A 17,394-nucleotide genomic window follows, 5' to 3' on the forward strand; every position below is an offset into this window, starting at 1 on the left:
ACTTTAGTTTAGATGTGGACAGATGCAGATTGAGCTTATATTAAGTTGTCCAATAGAAACAAAGTCATTTCAGTCCTGGATGGAAGAGACATTGTGTAGCATTACCTTTTAAAACAGCAGCCGTGGTCAGTTGTTTAAAGAGATTAACTTTTGCAGTTAACAGTGGCAACAAATGACAGTACTGGTATAATAGTTTAAACAAGACGTCAAGCAAGCCTTCAGGCATGCACTGAACTCCAGATAATCTTTGTACAAAAAATGACCAAAAACCAAACAAACAAATATCTCAGGACAAAAAAAGTGGTGCCATACACATAGAACCAACAAAAATGTCAAGAAAGCTTTTGGTGAGAAGAGTCGACCCAGGAAGGCTGTAACTTTTCATTAGTAATAGAAATAATGTGTTGTTTCTCTGCATAAATACCAAACAATTAACGAACTATTATGCAGCATGCTCCTTTTTAACATCTAAACAGCATTTTGATATTGTAGAAGCAGAACTAATTGTTTTACATAGTACATATCTGAATTAAAAATACCGTCCAAATAATACTTACAAATTTTTTGAGCTGATATTGATATCAATAATCATGGCTTATTTCTATCAATATGGCAGAGATGATTTCAACAGTGTAGCTCTGATGAATATTAATAATATTTTGTTTTATAGGAAATGTTCACATGTTTTGGATGAAAATTTTAATCTAAAAGTAAAAAAAAGTATAGCTGTCAAATAAATATAGCTGAGAAAGTAGATAAATAGATAGATATTCTTTATTGTCCATACAGACAATGAATAAATAAATGAAATAGATAAGACACCGCGATACAAAAACCTTTTCTAAAGAGAACTGTTCTAAAAAAAGCAAACCTGATTCTAAAAGACATTTTAGAGGAAAAGCAATGCATATGATCAGAGATCATGATCGTAATGGTGGATCCTGTATGGCGGATTCTGTATCGTGCTGGCTGACCATGATAATAATGGCGGATCCTGTATCGTGTTGGCATCTGATAATGGTGGTGGACCACGATCGAGGTGGCAGCTGATGGTGGAACCTGATGGCGGCAGTGGACAATGACTGTGGACTATAGTGGCATCCGATCTTGATGGTGGATCATGATCGTGGTGGCTACTGACCATGGACTATGATTACAACAAGACTGCTTGATATATAATATTTCTCCTCAGATACTCGACCATTACTGACAATAATCCATCAATTCATTGACCTTCCATTATGCTACAAAGTGTTTATTATAATCAATGCTGCAAATACCCTTATCTTGCTGATGTTCTCCTTTACATGTGACATCTATTGCACTCCTGTGCCCACATGTGGCTCTCTGAGGTTTCTACGTTCTTTTTACCCTGTTAAAAGGTTTTTTTTTTGTAGTTTTTCCTTACTCTTGTTGAGGGTTAAGGGCAGAGAATGTCACACCTTGTTAAATCCCTATGAGACAAATTGTGATTTGTGAATATGGGCTATACAAATAAAATTTGCTTGATTGATTGATATGTCTGATTCCATGAGGGTGTTTGTGTGTGGGTGTGCATTAGTTTGTGCATGTGAGTGCCTGCATGAAGAGTCCCAGTGTAAGTAGTACACCTCTCTGAAATGAAGAATAAAAGTTTGTTCTACCAATTCTCAATTCAAGAATCTTTATTCTCAAATACACAGTAACAACAGGCATCGCACTGTACAATGAAATTCTCACTTTGTTGGTTAACACGAAGCAAACTTTTTTACCACAGGTCATAGGTTTAATTCCTCTGTGGAAATGTTTGTGCAGACAGATGAGTAAATTCAGTGCAGTGTATTTGTGTATTTTGAGAATGGGGGATTTTTTATTTTTTTATTTCACGTCACGTGTTTGTGTCTGTAATTTGTTGTATCTTTGACCACAATGGATGTTTTAAATGTAAAAGATTTTATGACAGTAAACTTTCCTTGCATAATCACATGTTGACTCTGCTTCACTAGCCCCCCCTCTCCCTTCCTCCTCAGCTTGTCCTGGTGCAGGGTGTGTCTCTGCTTATCTGCTGACTATCTCTCCCTACCTGTTTTACAGGAACGGCCACTCCTCTCATTCATGGCCAGAGGCGTGTAAGCCGAGGCAGAGAGGAGGCTGGCCGGCAAAAGTGAGAGTACAGGTTGAAGGGGCTGAGGAGGGTCCTCCCACTGGCTCGACGCAGCCATAAAAGCAGGCAGAGGCTGCAGTCAGACACTCAGAGGGACTTGAATCTCCTTTTGAAGCCTGCTCATCTTCAGTCTTTTGCACTGCTCAAGAATCGACAATGTCCAGCTACAGAAAGTCAGCATCTGTCCAGGGCTACGGAACCAGCACCAGGAGGTCCAATGCCACACCAGGCGGCAGCAGCTACACCATGTCGAAGAGAACCAGCTATGGCGTTGGTTCGGCTCCGGGTGCTAGCTTTAGTAGTGGCAGTGCATTTGGCTTTGGTTCCAGCCAAGGGGGTGGCAGTTATGGTGGCTTTGGTTCCAGCCAAGGGGGTGGCAGTTATGGTGGCTTTGGTTCCAGCCAAGGCAGTTATGGCGGTGGTATGATCCAACCACAGATCACCGCTGTCAGTGTCAACTCGAGCCTGCTGGCCCCACTGAACCTGGAGATTGACCCCAACATCCAGGTTGTCCGCACCCAGGAGAAGGACCAGATCAAGACCCTCAACAACCGCTTTGCCTCCTTCATCGACAAGGTTGGTTTCTGAGAGCTCTGTGTGACTTTCTTATGTCTGAAGTGCAGTTAACTGTAGGCCTCACTATCTTAACACTGACAACCTTCATCCTACTTCTCTTTACTTCTAACAGCTGTCGAAAATGTACCCTCTCCAAGCCTGTGGTTGCCTCTCTGCCCACTATCTAAACATGGGTGGGGATTATACTGCAATAACTTGCCAATCCCTCACCTGGCAGACAGCTAGAGATACTGCTAGAGATCATAGATATTTCTACACTCTGCCCACAGAGTCCAAAGTCTGCTGTTTGCACTCCTCACCTTTTCACCTAGTTGTTATGGGCAACATAAATACAAAGCTGAAAATCAGCTCTTACTCAATTTAAATACAAAAAACGTCACACGGTCTGCACCTCTTTGCCTTTTCTGTGGAGGGGGACTCTTTAAATTCTTGGACAAAAACTCTGAAAACAAAGCGTTTCCTTCACAACACTGTTCTGCTTTGTCTTCTGCGGTTTATTTGCCACACCTTGTTTTGTTTTTTATGGCTGCAGCGACTGTGTGGCCTTCATAGTACAGCAGAGCATGTAGGATGAGTCATGGCTAAACAACCCATGTAGCATTTGAAACATTTAAAGCCACATACTGTACACAGGTTGCTAAAACATCTGGGCAGAACACACACTGTCAATTGATGTAAGAAAGAAAAATGTAAAATCTGCAGTCTATGAATGGCTTTTCCTATTACAGCTGCTTGAACAGTGTATGCACAAAGATATGGCTTCATGAGTTGCAATTGTTGTGACTCTGGGTGTGGCTGTCCAGATATGCAGCTATCAATGCAGGCATGCTGATAAAGTTGAGGCATTTAAAGACCAGATACCACAAAGGACACGCCCTTAAAATCCTTCTCAGGCTGATCCTCTTCTTTAATAATGATGAGAATCTTTTAACACCATTGAGTCAAACACAACTCAGTGATATATCACCAGTCATACAACAATCTCCATTTATTCAGTTTTAAAAATGCAATAAAAAAACTTTTAGAGCGACATGTGACGATCCTCTCTGGGTTTTTACCCGCACAGGTCAGATTCTTGGAGCAGCAGAACAAGATGCTGGAGACCAAATGGAGCCTCCTGCAGGACCAGACCACCACCCGCTCCAACATCGACGGCATGTTCGAGGCCTACATCGCCAACCTGCGCAGACAGCTCGATGGGCTGGGCAACGAGAAAGTCAAGCTGGATGGAGAGCTCAAGAACATGCAAGGCCTGGTTGAGGACTTCAAGATAAAGTGAGTTTGAACATTGCCCTAAAATATAATAAGCAGATGTTCAAAACAAAGAGATGTACTCACGTGTCGCCTTGTGTTCCAACAGGTATGAGGATGAAATCAACAAGCGTGCAGGTGCAGAGAACGAGTTTGTGCTCCTGAAGAAGGTGCGAAAACATCAAGATGCTCCTTTAGAATTTAAAAAAGAAAAACGGGATATTTATGGCCTCCAGTTATAACAATGCTTGTTTGTACATAATTTCCTTTCCAGGATGTCGATGCTGCCTACATGAACAAGGTGGAGCTGGAGGCCAGGGCTGATGCTCTTCAGGATGAGATCAACTTCCTCAGAGCTGTCTATGAGGCTGTATGTATTATCTATTATGTCTAATTTACTATATTTATATCATTATTACATAAAAAACACTTGAGTTACAGCCTATGATCCTGCAGATGCTGTATAAAGCAGCTAAAAGAGATAAATAATTGTCTTTCTTACATCAACCTTTGTTTCTGTAGGAGCTTCGCGAGCTGCAGGGCCAGATCAAGGACACCTCTGTCGTTGTGGAGATGGACAACAGCCGTAACCTTGACATGGACTCCATTGTGGCTGAAGTGCGCGCTCAGTATGAAGATATTGCCAACCGCAGCAGAGCTGAAGCAGAGTCCTGGTACAAACAGAAGGTGAGTGAAAAGCAAAGATCATGTTAATCCCCATGTAGTCCTCTCTTCTGTCTTCTGAATAATCATGACACACGTTTCTTATTTTTAATAGTACGAGGAGATGGCATCTTCAGCCGGACAGTATGGTGAGGACCTGCGCTCAACCAAGACTGAGATCTCTGAGCTGAACCGCATGATCTCCCGTCTTCAGAATGAGATCGAGGCTGTCAAAGGACAGGTACATTTCAGGAGCCTTTGTGGGAACACGCCTTATCATTAACACACTTCATTGTGTACGATATGCAGTTAGTAATTCACATGTTTGCCCACAGAGGGTAAACCTTGAGGCTCAGATCGCAGAGGCCGAGGAACGTGGTGAGCTGGCAGTGACGGACGCCAAGCTCCGCATCAGGGACCTGGAGGATGCTCTGCAGAGAGCCAAGCAGGACATGGCCCGCCAGGTGCGTGAATACCAGGAGCTGATGAACGTCAAGCTGGCCCTGGACATCGAAATCGCCACCTACAGGAAACTGCTGGAAGGAGAGGAGGACAGGTGGGAAACACTTGGATCTTTAACACTCAATGTTTTGTGGCTGTAGCATCACTTTCAACTCTGAATGAAACACTAACTGAACTTCATTACACCTTTAGAATCAACAGCGGAGGCTCCACCGCAACCGTTCATGTGCAGCAAAGCTCTGCAGGTAAGTGTCAGATTATAAACATCATCATTGTCATAAGTGACACCCAATCAAACACACCACACTGAGTCATGGAGGAATGAATGCTAACACTTCCTGTCTTTTTTGTTTTTCCTGCTCCAGGATCCCTCAGCTCCAGCAATAGTTATGGTGGTGGATATGGTGGTGGACAAGGTGGTGGATATGGTGGTGGATTTGGTGGTGGATTTGGTGGTGGATATGTTAGTGGTGGCACCATCACATCCAAGTCCACATCAACATCATCCAGCAGCAGGAGGCCCTTTTAAAAAAGGAGAGTCGTCCCTCTTCTCCTTCAGAAACTTTTGACATCCATCAAGCTGTGGTCCTTCAGGGTGCTAAGCAATACTGTTAATAATGTTTGACCAGTGGGTTGAATATCCCAAAAATCGAATTCCTTGAAATACATATATAAAATCGTGTTACACTGCCATCATGTGTTTTAAGGTATTTAAGTATTTCAGCATGATTTAACAAGAGTTTCTGAAGGTAAACTTTAAACACACAAGGCCCAGGTCAGTTAGCAAGATGAAACTTGTTTTCTTTTGTGCAGTGACATAAGAAAACATGGCAAAAATAACAAGGGTGTTGAAACTAAGCAAGGAAACAGAGAACAGTGAAAGTCAGTGCTCTGTACTATTCTGATATCAATAATAAGAGCAAGTCATTGACTAATTCCAATCACGACAGAATAGGAGAATTATACATTTGTGTGACATGACACGTTTACATTTATACTTTGAAGTGTTTGGTCACTGGCTTGTTCCCTTTTACTGCTCTGTCAAATGTTTCCCTGCTTGGTTTTGCCTTTCCTTGCCTTCAAGCTAAAACTATGTTGAAACCGGATTTATTTTGTAAAAGCCTTCGCATCAGCAACATGACATCGAATGAATCTGAATAAAATAAATCTGAGAACCAAAAAGATTGACTCTTTTCTCATTATTGTTGTGATAAATGAAAGAAACAGCAGGATGTCTACTTCAAGCTTTAACAGCAGGATGAGATTTTCTCACTGAGATTTCACATGGTGACAGTGGTGTGCCACTTTTACACCCCCTGCTTGGTTTTGCACTCCCCTGCACTTTATCAGGAACATCACACTTGCACTGGGCAGGGTCTCCTTCTGCTCAAAACTAAGCTCTCTGTTGCCTGGATTGCACAAGATGTCGGAAACATTGCTTTAGAGATCTTGGCAAATGATTCGATGATCTCGTCACATAATCGCTGCAGAGTTTCCAGGTTCTACCACATCCCAAACATGCTTCAGATGTAGTGACTCGTGTTCAGTTTGAGAGGAGTTTTGCTTTCGGAGATGTTCACATGTAGAGATGTTCCTTGTTATGTGCTTGTTGAGTGCAGTGATCATCGAGAATTTGATATTTAAGGCGTTGCATTAAAGCCGGTTTCAGATGTGGGCTCTGGTGAATGTCTGCACGATAGATCTGCAGTTTGCCTTTCACACATGAACAATGGAGCAGGAGATTCTCAGACAAGTTAACAACAACACAGAAATCTCTGGACCGTTCAGGTGAGGGGTGGGGCAGCAGGCAGAGGCAGGATGTAACGTATTAATTACACTTAATTACATCAACAGGGACATTGGCCTTTATCATGAAAAGCTCTCTTTATTTGTGTCTCGACGTGCATGGCAATGCCTCTTGAACAGATATTTGTGTTCTTTTATTGAACTCAAATTTGTGTCACATGTTAGAAACGTCATCAACATACCCACTCGCTTGCGGTGAATCCTGTGGAGGAGCTCATTCAGAGAATATCTGAATGAGCTCCTCCTCAATGAGAAGAGGGAAAAAATGCTGTTTCTGTTTTACAGGTTCTACTACAATTAAGTGGAGATGTTGCAAAAGCAGGCGATGAAGTGAAATAGATTTTTTTAAACATGATTTACACATTATTTAGAAAGCTGCACATCAAAATGTAACTCATTTAAGTACAGAATCATTGAATGAAAGAAGCAATATCATCATGAATTAAAAGTCTCATTACATAAATACCAAACAATTAACGAACTATTATGCAGCATGCTCCTTTTTAACATCTAAACAGCATTTTGATATTGTAGAAGCAGAACTAATTGTTTTACATAGTACATATCTGAATTAATAATACCGTCCAAATAATACTTAACATTTTTTTGAGCTGATATTGATATCAATAATCATGGCTTGTTTCTATCAATATGGCAGAGATGATTTCAACTGTGTAGCTCTGATGAATATTAATAATATTTTGTTTTATATGAAATGTTCACATGTTTTGGATGAAATTTTTAATCTAAAAGTAAAAAAAAGTATAGCTGTCAAATAAATATAGCTGAGAAAGTAGATAAATAGATAGATATTCTTTATTGTCCATACAGACAATGAATAAATAAATGAAATAGATAAGACACCGCGATACAAAAACCTTTTCTAAAGAGAAGTGTTCTAAAAAAAGCAAACCCGATTCTATAAGACATTTTAGAGGAAAAGCAATGCATATGATCAGAGATCATGATCGTAATGGTGGATCCTGTATGGCGGATTCTGTATCGTGCTGGCTGACCATGATAATAATGGCGGATCCTGTATCGTGTTGGCATCTGATAATGGTGGTGGACCACGATCGAGGTGGCAGCTGATGGTGGAACCTGATGGCGGCAGTGGACAATGACTGTGGACTATAGTGGCTTCCGATCTTGATGGTGGATCATGATCGTGTTGGCTACTGACCATGGACTATGATTACAACAAGACTGCTTGATATATAATATTTCTCCTCAGATACTCGACCATTACTGACAATAATCCATCAATTCATTGACCTTCCATTATGCTACAAAGTGTTTATTATAATCAATGCTGCAAATACCCTTATCTTGCTGATGTTCTCCTTTACACGTGACATCTATTGCACTCCTGTGCTCACATGTGGCTCTCTGAGGTTTCTACGTTCTTTTTACCCTGTTAAAAGTTTTTTTTTTTGTAGTTTTTCCTTACTCTTGTTGAGGGTTAAGGGCAGAGGATGTCACACCTTGTTAAAGCCCTATGAGACAAATTGTGATTTGTGAATATGGGCTATACAAATAAAATTTGCTTGATTGATTGATATGTCTGATTCCATGAGGGTGTTTGTGTGTGGGTGTGCATTAGTTTGTGCATGTGAGTGCCTGCATGAAGAGACTCAGGGCATGTAGTACACCTCTCTGAAATGTAGAATAAAAGTTTGTTCTACCAATTCTCAATTCAAGAATCTTTATTCTCAAATACACAGTAACAACAGGCATCGCACTGTACAATGAAATTCTCACTTTGTTGGTTAACCCTTGTGTTGTTCCTGGGTCGGATTGACCCAGAGTGTGTGTGTCTGTGTGTGTGTGTGTGTGTGTGCGTGCGTGCGTGCGTGCGTGAGTGCGTGCATGCATGCGTGCGTGTGATCATCCGCAAGCCCTGGCCGGTCAGGGTTAGGGTGACCCAAGGATTGTCATTATCCAATTCTCCTGGGGTCATTGAGACCAATGGATAGTCATTCTCGATTCTCCTGGGGGGTCATTTAGACCCCCAGAGAGGGCGCTGTGGTGCTCTGTGGGGTCATTTAGACCCACACCTGATTCCAATTGTAATCGCGGGGGGGTCAATTAGACCCACAGAGAAGCCGGTGTGCCAACAGGTTCTCCAACAGCTATTCTCCCAGCAACAATCCTCTGAACCCGAAGAGGACGCGAAAGAGCAAGACCGAGAAGCGGACAGAAAAGCAGACCGAGAAGAAGGCCGAGACGACGACGAAGACGACGATGACGGCGACGAAAACTACGACCCAGTGGGTGATGCTGCTGCAGATTCGTCATCCTTGGAAGAAGAAGAAGAAGGACAAGACCACGGCACCACCACCACCGGACTCGTGGAAAGAGAGACTTTCCTGTCAAGAAACGGGGAAATAACATGGTCCTCGAGGGCGTACGGCCGAGAGGAGGGCCGCTCCTCCTCCTCCTCCTCCTCCTCCTCTGCTGCGGTAGAGAACATCTTCCTGGAGATGATGAATCGGGAGGGTCGTCGAAAATACGGCGACGACTGGAAAGGGATGGACGAGACCGACCTGCGCACCTACGTAGGGCTGCTGATCTTAGCGGGCGTGTACAGGTCCCGGGGCGAGGCCGCCTCCAGCCTGTGGGACGCCGAGAGCGGCCGGGCGATATTTCGTGCCACGATGCCCCTAAAACTCTTCCACACGTACTCCAGACTGCTGCGCTTCGACGACCGCGAGACGAGACGGACAAATTGGCGGCCGTGCGAGAGGTCTGGGACGTGTGGGTGGCGTGGCTGCCGCGCCTCTACAACCCGGGGCCTGAAGTGACCGTGGACGAGCAACTGGTTCCGTTCAGAGGTTAGTCTTTTTTTCCGTTTTTTAAAATATTATTATTATGTTATGTTATTATGTTATGTAGCTATAGCTAGATAGCGGCTGCTAGTCCTTGTCCTCATCTCCTCTCCTCTCATCTCTTCTCCTCCTCTTCTTCTGCCTAGGCCGGTGTCCTTTCCGACAGTACATGCCCAGCAAGCCGGCGAAATACGGGATCAAGTCGTGGGTGGCCTGCGATGCAAAATCCAGCTACGCTTGGAAGATGCAAGTGTACACCGGAAAGCTGAGCGGCGGACGCCCAGAACGGAACCAGGGGTTGCGGGTAGTGCTCGATGTCACGGAGGGGCTGCACGGTCGCAACGTCACGTGCGACAATTACTTCACCTCCTACGAACTTGCGCGGCAGCTCCTGGAGAGGAAGATCACCGTGGTCGGCACTGTTCGGAAGAACAAGCCCGAGCTCCCGACCGGGCTGCTCGCAGTCAAGGGAAGAGAGGTGTTCTCATCCAAGTTCGCATTCACGCCCACCGCCACTCTGGTGTCCTACATCCCAAAGAAAAACAGGAACGTGGTGCTCCTGAGCACGCGGCACGCGTAGGCCGATGTCAGCGACCGCGAGGACGGGAAACCGGTCATCGTCCTGGACTACAACCGCAACAAAGGAGGCGTGGACAACCTACACAAGGTGATCGGAACGTACAGCTGCAGGAGGATGACCATGCGCTGGCCCCTGGTCGTCTTCCACAACATCCTCGACGTCTCTTCCTACAACGCCTTCGTGATATGGAGAGAGATCAACCCCGACTGGATGCCGGGCAAGCGGAACAAGCGGAGGGTGTTCCTCGAGCAGCTGGGAAAGGCTCTCGTGACTCCGTTCATCGCACGAAGGGAGCGCATCCCCTGCACGGACGCGTCTGCCGCGGTTGTGAAGGCTGTAAAAGCCGCCGCCGCCGCCACACAGAGAGCTGTTGACTACGATGCTCGACCCGAGTGTCCGGCCTCCTCCATAGCCCTAGCAGCAGCCCCGCTCGGGGCGAGTAAGAGGAAGAGGTGTCAGATATGCCCCAGGAAAAAGGACTGTAAAACTCATACCATGTGCCGCGGGTGTAACAAATACATCTGCAAGGGCTGCTCACTTGTCTATTGCCCTACGTGTGTGTGCTAATATGTGGTGGGCTATGTGAGGGGGCCAACAGCCGGGGGAAGCAGGGACAACACAAGGGTTAACACAAAGATTTTTTTTTTACCACAGGTCATAGGTTTAATTCCTCTGTGGAAATGCTTGTGCAGACAGATGAGTAAATTCAGTGCAGTGTATTTGTGTATTTTGAGAATGGAGGATTTTTTATTTTTTTATTTCACGTCCCGTGTTTGTGTCTGTAATTTGTTGTATCTTTGACCACAATGGATGTTTTAAATGTAAAAGATTTTATGACAGTAAACTTTCCTTGCATAATCACATGTTGACTCTACTTCACTAGCCCCCCCTCTCCCTTCCTCCTCAGCTTGTCCTGGTGCAGGGTGTGTCTCTGCTTATCTGCTGACTATTTCTCCCTACCTGTTTTACAGGAACGGCCACTCCTGTCATTCATGGCCAGAGGCGTGTAAGCCGAGGCAGAGAGGAGGCTGGCAAGCAAAAGTGAGAGTACAGGTTGAAGGGGCTGAGGAGGGTCCTCCCACTGGCTCGACGCAGCCATAAAAGCAGGCAGAGGCTGCAGTCAGACACTCAGAGGGACTTGAATCTCCTTTTGAAGCCTGCTCATCTTCAGTCTTTTGCACTGCTCAAGAATCGACAATGTCCAGCTACAGAAAGTCAGCATCTGTCCAGGGCTACGGAACCAGCAGCAGGAGGTCCAATGCCACACCAGGCGGCAGCAGCTACACCATGTCGAAGAGAACCAGCTATGGCGTTGGTTCGGCTCCGGGTGCTAGCTTTAGTAGTGGCAGTGCTTTTGGCTTTGGTTCCAGCCAAGGGGGTGGCAGTTATGGTGGCTTTGGTTCCAGCCAAGGGGGTGGCAGTTATGGTGGCTTTGGTTCCAGCCAAGGCAGTTATGGCGGTGGTATGATCCAACCACAGATCACCGCTGTCAGTGTCAACTCGAGCCTGCTGGCCCCACTGAACCTGGAGATTGACCCCAACATCCAGGTTGTCCGCACCCAGGAGAAGGACCAGATCAAGACCCTCAACAACCGCTTCGCCTCCTTCATCGACAAGGTTGGTTTCTGAGAGCTCTGTGTGACTTTCTTATGTCTGAAGTGCAGTTAACTGTAGGCCTCACTATCTTAACACTGACAACCTTCATCCTACTTCTCTTTACTTCTAACAGCTGTCGAAAAATGTACCCTCTCCAAGCCTGTGGTTGCCTCTCTGCCCACTATCTAAACATGGGTGGGGATTATACTGCAATAACTTGCCAATCCCTCACCTGGCAGACAGCTAGAGATACTGCTAGAGATCATAGATATTTCTACGCTCTGCCCATAGAGTCCAAAGTCTGCTGTTTGCACTCCTCACCTTTTCACCTAGTTGTTATGGGCAACATAAATACAAAGCTGAAAATCAGCTCTTACTCAATTTAAATACAAAAAACGTCACACGGTCTGCACCTCTTTACCTTTTCTGTGGAGGGGGACTCTTTAAATTCTTGGACAAAAACTCTGAAAACAAAGCGTTTCCTTCACAACAGTGTTCTGCTTTGTCTTCTGCGGTTTATTTGCCACACCTTGTTTTGTTTTTTATGGCTGCAGCGACTGTGTGGCCTTCATAGTACAGCAGAGCATGTAGGATGAGTCATGGCTAAACAACCCATGTAGCATTTGAAACATTTAAAGCCACATACTGTACACAGGTTGCTAAAACATCTGGGCAGAACACACACTGTCAATTGATGTAAGAAAGAAAAATGTAAAATCTGCAGTCTATGAATGGCTTTTCCTATTACAGCTGCTTGAACAGTGTATGCACAAAGACATGGCTTCATGAGTTGCAATTGTTGTGACTCTGGGTGTGGCTGTCCAGATATGCAGCTATCAATGCAGGCATGCTGATAAAGTTGAGGCATTTAAAGACCAGATACCACAAAGGACACGCCCTTAAAATCCTTCTCAGGCTGATCCTCTTCTTTAATAATGATGAGAATCTTTTAACACCATTGAGTCAAACACAACTCAGTGATATATCACCAGTCATACAACAATCTCCATTTATTCAGTTTTAAAAATGCAATAAAAAAACTTTTAGAGCGACATGTGACGATCCTCTCTGGGTTTTTACCCGCACAGGTCAGATTCTTGGAGCAGCAGAACAAGATGCTGGAGACCAAATGGAGCCTCCTGCAGGACCAGACCACCACCCGCTCCAACATCGACGGCATGTTCGAGGCCTACATCGCCAACCTGCGCAGACAGCTCGATGGGCTGGGCAACGAGAAAGTCAAGCTGGATGGAGAGCTCAAGAACATGCAAGGCCTGGTTGAGGACTTCAAGATAAAGTGAGTTTGAACATTGCCCTAAAATATAATAAGCAGATGTTCAAAACAAAGAGATGTACTCACGTGTCGCCTTGTGTTCCAACAGGTATGAGGATGAAATCAACAAGCGTGCAGGTGCAGAGAACGAGTTTGTGCTCCTGAAGAAGGTGCGAAAACATCAAGATGCTCCTTTAGAATTTAAAAAAGAAAAACAGGATATTTATGGCCTCCAGTTATAACAATGCTTGTTTGTACATAATTTCCTTTCCAGGATGTCGATGCTGCCTACATGAACAAGGTGGAGCTGGAGGCCAGGGCTGATGCTCTTCAGGATGAGATCAACTTCCTCAGAGCTGTCTATGAGGCTGTATGTATTATCTATTATATCTAATTTACTATATTTATATCATTATTACATAAAAAACACTTGAGTTACAGCTTATGATCCTGCAGATGCTGTATAAAGCAGCTAAAAGAGATAAATAATTGTCTTTCTTACATCAACCTTTGTTTCTGTAGGAGCTTCGCGAGCTGCAGGGCCAGATCAAGGACACCTCTGTCGTTGTGGAGATGGACAACAGCCGTAACCTTGACATGGACTCCATTGTGGCTGAAGTGCGCGCTCAGTATGAAGATATTGCCAACCGCAGCAGAGCTGAAGCAGAGTCCTGGTACAAACAGAAGGTGAGTGAAAAGCAAAGATCATGTTAATCCCCATGTAGTCCTCTCTTCTGTCTTCTGAATAATCATGACACACCTTTCTTATTTTTAATAGTACGAGGAGATGGCGTCTTCAGCCGGACAGTATGGTGAGGACCTGCGCTCAACCAAGACTGAGATCTCTGAGCTGAACCGCATGATCTCCCGTCTTCAGAATGAGATCGAGGCTGTCAAAGGACAGGTACATTTCAGGAGCCTTTGTGGGAACACGCCTTATCATTAACACACTTCATTGTGTAAGATGTGCAGTTAGTAATTCACATGTTTGCCCACAGAGGGTAAACCTTGAGGCTCAGATCGCAGAGGCCGAGGAACGTGGTGAGCTGGCAGTGACGGACGCCAAGCTCCGCATCAGGGACCTGGAGGATGCTCTGCAGAGAGCCAAGCAGGACATGGCCCGCCAGGTGCGTGAATACCAGGAGCTGATGAACGTCAAGCTGGCCCTGGACATCGAAATCGCCACCTACAGGAAACTGCTGGAAGGAGAGGAGGACAGGTGGGAAACACTTGGATCTTTAACACTCAATGTTTTGTGGCTGTAGCATCACTTTCAACTCTGAATGAAACACTAACTGAACTTCATTACACCTTTAGAATCAACAGCGGAGGCTCCACCGCAACCGTTCATGTGCAGCAAAGCTCTGCAGGTAAGTGTCAGATTTTAAACATCATCATCGTCATAAGTGACACCCAATCAAACACACCACACTGAGTCATGGAGGAATGAATGCTAACACTTCCTGTCTTTTTTGTTTTTCCTGCTCCAGGATCCCTCAGCTCCAGCAATAGTGGACTCAACTTTGGCAACAGCAGCATGTCTGGTTATGGCAGTAGTTATGGTGGTGGACAAGGTGGTGGATATGGTGGTGGATATGGTGGTGGATATGGTGGTGGATATGTTAGTGGTGGCACCATCACCAAGTCCACATCAACATCATCCAGCAGCAGGAGGCCCTTTTAAAAAAGGAGAGTCGTCCCTCTTCTCCTTCAGAAACTTTTGACATCCATCAAGCTGTGGTCCTTCAGGGTGCTAAGCAATACTGTTAATAATGTTTGACCAGTGGGTTGAATATCCCAAAAATGGAATTCCTTGAAATACATATATAAAATCGTGTTACACTGCCATCATGTGTTTTAAGGTATTTAAGTATTTCAGCATGATTTAACAAGAGTTTCTGAAGGTAAACTTTAAACACACAAGGCCCAGGTCAGTTAGCAAGATGAAACTTGTTTTCTTTTGTGCAGTGACATAAGAAAACATGGAAAAAATAACAAGGGTGTTGAAACTAAGCAAGGAAACAGAGAACAGTGAAAGTCAGTGCTCTGTACTATTCTGATATCAATAATAAGAGCAAGTCATTGACTAATTCCAATCACGACAGAATAGGAGAATTATACATTTGTGTGACATGACACGTTTACATTTATACTATGAAGTGTTTGGTCACTGGCTTGTTCCCTTTTACTGCTCTGTCAAATGTTTCCCTGCTTGGTTTTGCCTTTCCTTGCCTTCAAGCTAAAACTATGTTGAAACCAGATTTATTTTGTAAAAGCCTTCGCATCAGCAACATGACATCGAATGAATCTGAATAAAATAAATCTGAGAACCAAAAAGATTGACTCTTTCTCATTATTGTTGTGATAAATGAAAGAAACAGCAGGATGTCTACTTTAAGCTTTAACAGCAGGATGAGATTTTCTCACTGAGATTTCACATGGTGGCAGTGGTGTGCCACTTTTACACCCCCTGCTTGGTTTTGCACTCCCCTGCACTTTATCAGGAACATCACACTTGCACTGGGCAGGGTCTCCTTCTGCTCAAAACTAAGCTCTCTGTTGCCTGGATTGCACAAGATGTCGGAAACATTGCTTTAGAGATCTTGGCAAATGATTCGATGATCTCGTCACATAATCGCTGCAGAGTTTCCAGGTTCTACCACATCCCAAACATGCTTCAGATGTAGTGACTTGTGTTCAGTTTGAGAGGAGTTTTTCTTTCGGAGATGTTCACATGTAGAGATGTTCCTTGTTATGTGCTTGTTGAGTGCAGTGATCATCGAGAATTAGATATTTAGGGCGTTGCATTAATGCCGGTTTCAGATGTGGGCTCTGGTGAATGTCTGCACGATAGATCTGCAGTTTGCCTTTCACACATGAACAATGGAGCAGGAGATTCTCAGACAAGTTAACAACAACACAGAAATCTCTGGACCGTTCAGGTGAGGGGTGGGGCAGCAGGCAGAGGCAGGATGTAACGTATTAATTACACTTAATTACATCAACAGGGACATTGGCCTTTATCATGAAAAGCTCTCTTTATTTGTGTCTCGACGTGCATGGCAATGCCTCTTGAACAGATATTTGTGTTCTTTTATTGAACTCAAATTTGTGTCACATGCTAGAAACGTCATCAACATACCCACTCGCTTGCGGTGAATCCTGTGGAGGAGCTCATTCAGACATTCTCTGGAGTTTATACCAGGGGGATGGACACTCCAGAGAAAGTCCTGAGAAGCCTCTCACTCAGACATTTGCATTCACACATACAGCCCCTCTACAGAATGTTAGAATAAAGATTATCCACAGTTGAATGCATGCAGTTTCAGAGTAGTGGCCCCCAGTGTCTGCAGTTCAACTTGATGAAGTTTAAGATAAAGGCTCCTTACATCACAAGGTGTCAGAGGAGGATATCTGCAAGACACGGTGGAGGCCCAGAGGCCCAACAAAAAAATCCCTTATTACTGCTACTGTACAGTTACTAAAATGAGAATGTCAAGTTTGTTAGAGAATTTTTTAGGGACAAGCCTCTGGTGGGCAGGTGAAGTTTGACTGGATCTGTAATCACACAGGAAGAAGAGGGCTGAAGAGAAACATCTTCATTATACCTGCTAATAAACTATGTGTCCAGCATTCATGCCAAGTGTATGTGCATGTGTTACTGTAAGCAGCCACCATACAGAGCCAGCAGTACACACTCCTCCACCCTCTTCCACTCCTGAATGGAATCACTGACACAGATTCCTTCAGACTAATAGTGCCCTTATTCTCTTAATCAGATGGGAGGGAGTGTCTACAAACACCCAGAAGGTACTTCTGGGTGTTTGTAAAATACATGCCTTTGTGCTAAGACATCGTGTGTGTCTGGTGTATTTTTAAAATTGCACTCTAAAGGCACCTGTTGGCAGATTCTTCATCTCCGCCCGAGGCTCAGAGTGCTGGCAGCGGTCGTACAGTACATTTTTGAATTTGGTCCCAGATGAATTAAAAGTTTGGTTGAGTCATTATAATGATGCAAAGCACATGCCATTCATGTTCCCACGAAACCAGTTGCGTCACCACTAGACAGCAATCACAAGTAATGCATAATTTCTCCCTGCAGGACATAATTACTCCTGCTGTTCTCACAAATATTGCATTTCTCCTGCAGAGAAACAAGTGCTCTCATTCAAACTCAGACCTGTTGTCACTCATAAGCCACTTTTCCACTGGTCCA

The 17,394-nt window shown here is 44.4% G+C and overlaps 2 protein-coding genes across 4 annotated transcripts; both read left to right on the plus strand.

The window, feature by feature from the left end:
- Nucleotides 1–2,230: 2,230 nt before the first annotated feature.
- On the plus strand, nucleotides 2,231–6,277 carry LOC117761260 (keratin, type II cytoskeletal 8-like). The gene is made up of 9 exons (XM_034584971.1): nucleotides 2,231–2,719; nucleotides 3,786–3,994; nucleotides 4,080–4,140; nucleotides 4,245–4,340; nucleotides 4,493–4,657; nucleotides 4,749–4,874; nucleotides 4,969–5,189; nucleotides 5,288–5,340; nucleotides 5,461–6,277. The coding sequence occupies exons 1-9, from the start codon at nucleotides 2,300–2,302 to the stop codon at nucleotides 5,622–5,624; spliced, it is 1,515 nt and encodes a 504-aa protein (XP_034440862.1). The 5' UTR covers nucleotides 2,231–2,299; the 3' UTR covers nucleotides 5,625–6,277.
- A 5,008-nt stretch (nucleotides 6,278–11,285) lies between these two features.
- On the plus strand, nucleotides 11,286–15,501 carry LOC117761261 (keratin, type II cytoskeletal 8-like). Of its 3 annotated transcripts, none has more exons than XM_034584975.1 (9): nucleotides 11,286–11,926; nucleotides 12,994–13,202; nucleotides 13,288–13,348; nucleotides 13,453–13,548; nucleotides 13,701–13,865; nucleotides 13,957–14,082; nucleotides 14,177–14,397; nucleotides 14,496–14,552; nucleotides 14,715–15,501. In XM_034584975.1, the coding sequence occupies exons 1-9, from the start codon at nucleotides 11,507–11,509 to the stop codon at nucleotides 14,860–14,862; spliced, it is 1,503 nt and encodes a 500-aa protein (XP_034440866.1). In that variant the 5' UTR covers nucleotides 11,286–11,506; the 3' UTR covers nucleotides 14,863–15,501. The 3 variants fall into 3 exon arrangements, with proteins under 3 accessions (XP_034440866.1, XP_034440863.1, XP_034440864.1); XM_034584973.1 differs by lacking the exon at nucleotides 14,715–15,501 and having other exon boundaries at nucleotides 11,421–11,723; nucleotides 11,757–11,926; nucleotides 14,496–14,654; XM_034584972.1 differs by lacking the exon at nucleotides 14,715–15,501 and having other exon boundaries at nucleotides 14,496–14,654.
- The last annotated feature ends 1,893 nt before the right edge of the window (nucleotides 15,502–17,394 follow it).

This window comes from Hippoglossus hippoglossus, chromosome 5 (assembly GCF_009819705.1).
Source record: "Hippoglossus hippoglossus isolate fHipHip1 chromosome 5, fHipHip1.pri, whole genome shotgun sequence".
NCBI lineage: Eukaryota > Metazoa > Chordata > Actinopteri > Pleuronectiformes > Pleuronectidae > Hippoglossus > Hippoglossus hippoglossus.